Source organism: Rhinatrema bivittatum, chromosome 17 (assembly GCF_901001135.1).
Source record: "Rhinatrema bivittatum chromosome 17, aRhiBiv1.1, whole genome shotgun sequence".
Classification (NCBI taxonomy): domain Eukaryota; kingdom Metazoa; phylum Chordata; class Amphibia; order Gymnophiona; family Rhinatrematidae; genus Rhinatrema; species Rhinatrema bivittatum.
Window position 1 is genome coordinate 37,391,704 of NC_042631.1, and position 8,379 is coordinate 37,400,082.

Consider the following 8,379-nt stretch of genomic DNA (forward strand, 5'->3'; position numbering starts at 1 on the left):
GCATGTGATTGAAAGTATGTTTGGAGAAAGCATGTGTGTGTGATTGAAAGCATGTGGAGAGAGCATGTATGTGATTGAAAGTTTGTGCATGAGACAGCATGTGTGTGCAGCATTTCCCACCCACCCCCATTCTAATCCACAACAATCTTAGGGCATCTGGAAATCAAACATTCCCAGGTATGAAGAGAGGATGATTATTTTTATCCTTGTTAGTTTTGATGTGTCTGTTGAACTGAAATATTTTATTGGTGTTATAAAAATGTTTATGAGTTTTTAATTTTTGGATGTTATTTTATTCGTCAGCTATTTTGAAATATTCTTTCTAGTATGATTTTGCTATTATGATTGATGGTTTATGTTTCTTTATTTTACTATTTGACATTTTATGAAGAATGGTGATGTTTTCCCATTATTCCATTGCCATTGTTCCATTGCCTACAAAGTCTGATTTGTTGTGATTTCCAGTTCAGTTTTGTCTGCATGTTTCTATTTATACTTTATGGTTTTATTATTCTATGGTTGTTGAGGTCTGTCTGTGCTCTGCATGGGTGACCGAGGTGAGATATATTCTGCTGGCATGTAGTTTGTGTAGGGCTCTATAGTAGCCTGGCTTGCTCTGTTTTCCTCATAGGAGGCGTATGGTTGTTTTAGGAGCTGCTGTAATATTTGTACTGTTGCTTTCTCATACATAGGATTGTTAATGTGCGAGTACTGGCATTTAATGTTGCACTGGTACAGAAGCTTTACTATATTGTAATTGTAATTCTATTTATTCTTTTTTTTCTGATGTCCAAGCCTACACCCAACATGTATTAGATCTAATACCATACAGCAGTGCATGGAAAGATAATATACATGTTCTTGTAAGTAATAGTTGTACCTCAAAAGACTGCATTTTGTCCTTTTCCTGTAAAATCTATTATAAATGCATACTTTTTTAATTGTGTCTGTGAGGAGAACGAGACTGGTGGGATGGGGAGGGGGGCGGCGCTAGGCTGTATGGTTTACCTAGGGTGCCTAATACCCTCCCACCAGCCCAGGGTAACTACTGGCGTCACCCCCATTAGCATCACAATTACAGCCCATTGCAATTCAGAAGGAAAACAGCAAAATCAGATTGGTAGGTGTGCACTGTCCCAGGTGCTTCCAAATTATCAAAGCTGAATCCCATGAGCAGAGCTGCAGAAAGGAATCTGAGTTTGGGAGCCTGAAAATTAAAAAGATCATCAGGCAGTTAAAAAAAAAGTCATTCTGGACCCTAAGAATGTAATTAGCGGAAATCCCTAGGTCAACATCTCTCCATTCAAAACTCACCAGATCTGAACCCTGGGTAACATCATCGTCCTCCAGGAACTCAGCCAGGGTAATTCTGACTCTGAGGGAAAAAAAAACCCTTTTTCTCTGAGCTTATTCCTGATTTCTACTTGTCTTTATGGGTTACTCCTTAATCCCTACAACAAGTCCCAGAATGATTATGTATAATACCAGTTTATAAGCATTAATCATAGCCACATGGATCCCCAATGTCTTAAGCACTATGAAAATCAACAAAGATTCACCCTGTTGTGCTGAAAAATAATTGTATTTCAGTGCTAGCACGACCTTCATATTCTTGAGGACACATCATAAAGACATGTCACGCTTATACAGAGTGCAGTCTGCATCCTCAAGTATATGAAGGTCATGCTAGCATTGAAATACGACTATTTTGCAGCACAACATGGAGTAGATCTTTGTTGGTTTTCACCGAGCATCTTTCACTCTCCAGGTCCTTTTTTTTTTTTGGAGAGTATGCCTTAAGCGGTATATTGTGCTATGATGCAACTTTTTTTGTAACTAAAACTCACTCCCTGCTCTGTCCTGTACGGCCCACACTACTACAAATAGCTGGAAGCACAGCATTTACTGCAATTGCTAACTAGCTACAGAACACAAGTATGTAATCCACTGCATCACATGATTTAGTTTATTTATCTGTGTAACTTGCTTTGAAAAAGCAGGTCCTAAATAAACAATGCTGATGAAATGATGATAGCAAGGCTCTCTGAGATGCTTGTACAAGGCAAGAGCCAGGAGAGCAGCTGCCTTTGGGACATCTCTTCCTAGGTGAAGCTTTCTTTCCCTTCTTCGATTATGTTCAATTCTGCTTTTATGTAGCACCTACAAGCATGGTACTGTAACCGTCTCTAAAAGTCAGTAAGGTACAAAAAATGTCTTAGAGGTGCAGCCAGTTCATGTCCCATAGAGCTTATAATCCAAAAGGGTACACAAGGCAATGGGATATAAAGCAGCTTGCTTCAGGTCCCAACCGGGTGGCAGAAGCAGTATGTAAACCCTTGTCTCCTGCTTCCCAGTCCATTAATCTCTAGACACTAAGGGCTCACTATTCAAATAGAGCTGGCTATCTAAGTTAGCCAGATATAACTTATCCGGCTAACCTAGAAGGGATATTCAGGAGCACAGCTGTGCTACTATGTAACACCTCTTACCTCCAGATACTCCCAGCACAGCTTTCTGTGGCATGCATCATCCTAGTACCTGGTTAGAACCACCTGCACTTCCTGAAGCCTAGTTATAGGCCAGGCAGCCAGCACTTCCTGGGGGGCGCTGACTGTTGATGTCATCTCTGCTCTAGTATAAAAGAAAGCTCAGCATAGCAACCCAGCACCTTCGAAAGAGGATTCCTACTGCACTTGGTGGGGCTGCATTGCTCCTGCCTTGTGTGCCAGTCTTACTGTCTAGTCCTTCCCTCCCTCATGCCTTGTCTGGGTCTCCCTGGTCTTTGTCACTTGTCTTTGATCTTCAGTTGCTGACCTTAGACTGGACACTGACCTTGCCTTGCCTGCTGCCTATTGGACCCTTACCTGGACTTTGACTATGCCTTGCCTGCCTTGACCTTGGACCAGACACTGACCTTGCCTTTGCCTGCTGCTGCTGTGACCTCAGCTTGGACTCTGAACACTCTTGCTCTACCATTGGCCTGCAGCCTGCCACGTGAAAGAGAGCTCTCCTCTTACTATCTCAAGGGTCCAGTCTGTACCACATGACCTACCGAATATACCCAGATAAGTTCTAGTTAACCAGATAAGTTATATTTGGTTAATATTAGGTCTAACTCATTTGGTTTATTTAACTCGATAAGTCTGAATATTGGTACTTATCTGGCTTAAGTTAACCTGATTAGTAGCTCCTCCATGATCTGCCCACATTCCACTGACAAGTTATCTGGCTAACTACTTCGTCTGATAAGTACTTATCCAGCTAAGTGGCAACTGCTCATCACAGCCAGATATTCAGTGGCCAACACTTAGCAGGATATGTTGCTACTTATCTGGCTAAGCAGCACTAAATATTGGCCTCTAGACTAGGTGTGGCCAACTCTGGTCCTTGAGAGCCACAAACAGGCCAGGTTTTCAGGATATCCAAAATGAATATGCATGAGACAGATCTGCATGCACTGCCTCTATTGTGTGCAACTCTCTCTCCCATATTCATAGTGGATATCCCGAAAACCAGCTCTGTTTGTGGCTTTCGAGGATCGGAGTTGGCCACCCCTGCTCTAAGCCATCGGTTCTTTCCTTATTAATCCCTTTTTCATCTTTATCCAATTTCTTGATATGTTTTTGGAAGAACTGAACCCATAATTGTGCATCAAACTCTAGCTGTAGTCTAACAAGATCTTGGTGCTCCCCATCCAACCCGGCACAAATGTTCATCTTAAAGGCATCAAACTGTATCCAGTGCCTTTCGGTCCATCCCCTTTTGCTTTGCTCGCTTCCTTGTACCTATTTTTTGGGTCTGTGGGGGGAGGGGAAGGGCTGTCTTAAATTTCCCTAACAAACACACAGGTCGATACTGTAAGACCGCGGGAGAGCGGACGAACGCCCGCTCTCCCGGCGCGCACACCGGCCCCTTGCCGGTGCGGGCGATTCAGTATTTAAATGAGGTGACGCGGGAAAAACGAGGAAAAGGAGGCGCTAGGGACACTAGCGCGTCCCTAGCGCTTCCTTTTTGTCAGGAGCGGCGGCTGTCAGCGGGTTTGACAGCCGACGCTCAATTTTGCCGGCATCGGTTCTCGAGCCCGCTGACAGCCACGGGCTCGGAAACCGGACGCCGGCAAAATTGAGCGTCCGGTTTTCGGCCCGACAGCCGCGGGCCGAATTCAAATTTTTATTTTTTTTTTTTTTACTTTTTTTTACTTTTGGGGACCTCCGACTTAATATCGCTATGATATTAAGTCGGAGGGTGCACAGAAAAGCAGTTTTTACTGCTTTTCTGTGCACTTTCCTGGTGCCGGAAGAAATTAGCGCCGACCTTCTTAGAGTAAAATGTGCGGCTTGGCTGCACATTTTACTTACTGAATCGCGCGCGCATACCTAATAGGGCCATCAACATGCATTTGCATGTTGAGGGCGCTATTAGGTGCCGCGGGTGGGCCGCGTGTTTTCCTCCCCTTACTGAATAAGGGGTAAGGGAAAACACGCGTCCAGAGCAGGCTGACAGTGCGCTCCGACGGAGCACACTTTACTGTATCGACCTGACACAAAGGGCTAAGACAGATCTGAAACATGGGAAGCAAAGACCGAAAGCTGGCAGTGAAAAAGCAGTTGATGTAAGAGTGCTTTAATGGAAAGTACCCAGAATATTCTTAAATGTAGCCTGTTGTTTTGTATCCTTTGAATCTTGGATTTGGAGAGGGAAGATGGGTTAAAATGCTGACAGTGAGCAGAAAAGCAGCTTCCAGAGCCAGCTGGGGCACATCATGCACACCAGGGTAAAATCTGTTTCTCTGATCAGCAACAAACCTTCCTTCCTGTACCTCGGCGAGGACACTTGCACCACGGGTGAGGAAACCGGGGTGTGGAGCAAGAGCAAAGAGGGCCTGGATGTGAAATTAGGAACAGGGTCACATGAGCAGGCAGGGCCCTGCTACAGCTTCTGCATTTGTGCTTGCAACAGCACAGAGAAGGCCTGGGCGTCCCAACCGCACCCACCCCAGCTGTGGGCTGCCATCTGTGAAAGAGCCAACTCTGCTGTTTCCTGGAGTCCATGCTTTCCGCCTTCCCTCTGAAGTAACTACTCAAAAAAACCGAAAAACTCCCCACTGTCACCTAGTGAGGACACACATCCCTGTCTACCCCTGGCAAACATAACAAAGCAGCTAGGCTGGGGGCTGGTTTAAGGCCATCCCCTCCTTCCCATATCATTTGCCCCGACAGTAAAGCGACTGAGCTTTCATTCCCTAAATATCACCTTGCTCCCCTGCAAAAAACATTCCCTGACTCTAGTGCCGTTCCCCGAAAGACTAAAGGGATCTCTCCCACTTTCATCAAATCTCCTGCTGAAGCCCACTCACATATTACTGTACGTAGACTGAAAGAAGACCAGACGTCCATCGTGTCCAGCCTCGGTGCAGGGAAAAAAAGAGTTCTTCCTGTCCAATTTTTTTTTCCATCGCTCACTTAGAACTCTAATCACATCATTCTGTTTGGAAAAAGAAGAGCAGCAAATCCTACTAGGGTGATCTGGAAGTTATCAATCCATCTTTAATGCACTGCATGTGGCTTTTTGCCATGTCTAATTTGCATATTTAAGGAGCTCCGTATTAAAATTGTAATGATTATACATAGCATTGACGCCTTCCAGAGGGAAACATGAAACAGCTGTAGGCTTCATGGATGACGCTAAGTGAAGTTTCCAAACAGTGCCATGTACACAGTCCACAAGCTATAGTGTGAATGCAGAGCTAGTGCAGGGATGGTTATGGCCCAATACAGGCAGGTTTGCAAACTCATCCCAGGTCAGCAGATTAGGCTGGTCCACTCCTGGTTTTGTCCCATTGCAAGCCTGGGTTTCCAGCTTTGAGTTTTTTAGAGACATCAACAGAAAAATCAGAACTACAAATCCACGCGTGCAAAGCCAGGACTGGATCCGCCTATTTGTCTGGCCTGTGTGGTAAGGTGACAACTCTATGCACCGAGTTATTGTGGTGCCTCTAACATTCCAGCTCGGTGTACGCTGCAATATCACCGAACGAGGAGCACGCCGGCGGCACACGCTGCATTGACACCGAATGATGAATACACCAGCAGCAGACACCATGGCATCACTGAACAATCACTTCCCCAGCAGGGCGCACTCCAGTCCAGACTGCAGAGAGGATTAGCAGGCTGGAGGCAATGGCACTGTAATCACTGTTCATCGCCATGAATTCAGAGCAACTGAAGAATTACACACCGAGTCACAATCCCTCTCAGGCAGTGCCTGATTGCAATGGTTAGCTACGCGTTCTCCCTCCTGCCTCCCTAACCCGGACTGCAGAGAAACCACAGCGGAAAACATGATCAGAGGAAGGAGCAGTCAGGTCTCAGTCATCACACCACCCCGGTCACAGTGCAAGCAGGGCTTCATTTGGCACTCTGGTTGTAACACACAGGTAACGTTACACAATAGGCAGCTTTAGTATTTCTCTATTAATGCCAACACATTCCCACAGCAAAATCTCATCTGCTATCGGTTCACCCTGAGAGTGGTCTGTGGGTTTTCATAGTTCATTGTGCTAATAATATTGCTGGTTTAATGTAGAACCTTTCTCCTAAGTGCTGTGGGGGCAAAAAAACATGGGACCTGCTCTATTACAGGATTTTTTTTCCTCCATTCTCTGCCAATGGGGAAAGCTTTCAATTTATCTGACCTTGCCCAGCTAGCACCCATCGGATTATCTCAGAAAAATGAATGGCTGGCACAGCCTGAACCTCAGATCTCTTATCACGGAGTTACCCTATCCTGATTATTCTGCTTATAAGGGGATGGGGCTTTGTTCTGAAGTAAGCAGTACTTACTGCATTGAAAAACTGATCAAATTGTAGGGGGCCTGGTGAACAGCGCAATGTCCTTAATAGGCAGAGAGTTGGCATGCAGGTGAATGAGCTGATGCGGCTTCTGCGTGACTCAGAGCTCCCGCGCTCTCGCTGACAAAGCTCGGGTGGGGTTTCTAGGCACAGCAAGTCCTGCAGTCATAAATCATATCATCTGCTTTCCGGTAGCATTCAGCCCACCTTTTTTTGTAGGTGCTCTTGTTTTCTATGCCAAAAAAATATATTGCTATTGATCTTAGATGGCTAACCTTAATAAGCATGAACTCTGAATCACCGAGACCCACATTAGCCTGACTCTGGGCCACCTGATGGAGCTGAGCTCAGGGTTCAATCATTTCTGCCACTGCTGGTCAACTCGTCCTCCGGTGAGGCTGTCACATAACCTCCTGCTTCTTTCCCCACCCCCCCCCCCCCTCACCTGCAAATGCACAGATCCAGCACAGCCCTCACTGCAATTCTCATGGAGTTCAGAAACCCAGCTTTAAACTGCAAACTGGCTCATGCACGTCACGGAAAACCAATATGAAACTCATTTTGCAAGTACGTTCATGGAATTTCAGCCTCCTCTCCCTCCCTGAGATGGCTGCACCCGTGTCAGTCCACTCTCCTGTCTAACAGCATCTATGAATGGCAGTGGATACGGCCCTGGCTGCCTTTCCTGCAATGTATCGCTGACAACCCAAGCAAAGGGCTGGGGTCCACCTTCATCCCCAGGCCTAGATGTATGGTATATGTAACCCCAAAATGTATCTTGCAAAATGAGTGTTTTCCCAACATGTGTTACATCATCATGTCATGACCTAAAGGAAGCCTTGTTACTTCTGTAAACCCTTGTGATCTTCACTTGGAACCACGGTGTATAAAATAACTAACACGCCTTGAAAGGACCTGGTCAGAAAATGAAAAATCCCAAAGCTAACATCAGACAAATGCAGGTACGGTACCCCCCAGAATCCAGGGTCCTAGAATGCGAGCCGGAGGGCAGGGAGCCTGCGAAGGATACGGTACCTGTCATCCTCTCCTCCGGGCTTGGCTTGGGCTGCTTCCTGGCCGCTGGGGCTTTCTTCACAGTCAGACATCTCGCCTCCTCGCCTCTCACCTTGCAGTGCTGCCGCAGCTTCTGGTGCTGGTGTGTCTCGGTGGCAGTGTGAGTGCGTCTGTGTGTGTGTAGGCGTACCAGAGTGTGTGTGTGTGTGTGTGTGTGCCTTTGTGCTCTCTGAATGGCTGCAAGTTTCATTTCCTTCAGCAGAAGGAACGGATATTGTGGTCAGAGCCAGAGACATTTTTTTGTTGGGGTTTTTTTTTTTTTTTTGCTGCTATGATTATATTTAGGGTTTCATCTTGCTGCTGTTGCTGCTGCTGTTGTTGCTGCTGTTGCTTGAAAACAATGAGTGATTTAAAAAAAAAAAAAAAAGCAGGAGAAGGGGAAAAATTTTTTTTTTGTTTTCCTGTGCGTTATTTCCAACAAATCTTTTTTTGTTGTTGTTGCAAAATGCAGGAG

General features: G+C 45.7%; 1 protein-coding gene across 1 annotated transcript in view; it reads right to left on the reverse strand.

The window, feature by feature from the left end:
• Positions 1 to 8,048, reverse strand: part of LSP1 (lymphocyte specific protein 1) — a 195,185-nt gene extending 187,137 nt beyond the window's left edge. Inside the window, exon 1 of the mRNA XM_029582104.1 lies at positions 7,887 to 8,048. Within this exon, the coding sequence (XP_029437964.1) occupies positions 7,887 to 7,957 (71 nt within the window). The 5' untranslated portion in view covers positions 7,958 to 8,048. The remainder of the gene's footprint in view (positions 1 to 7,886) is intronic.
• Between the last annotated feature and the right edge of the window lie 331 nt (positions 8,049 to 8,379).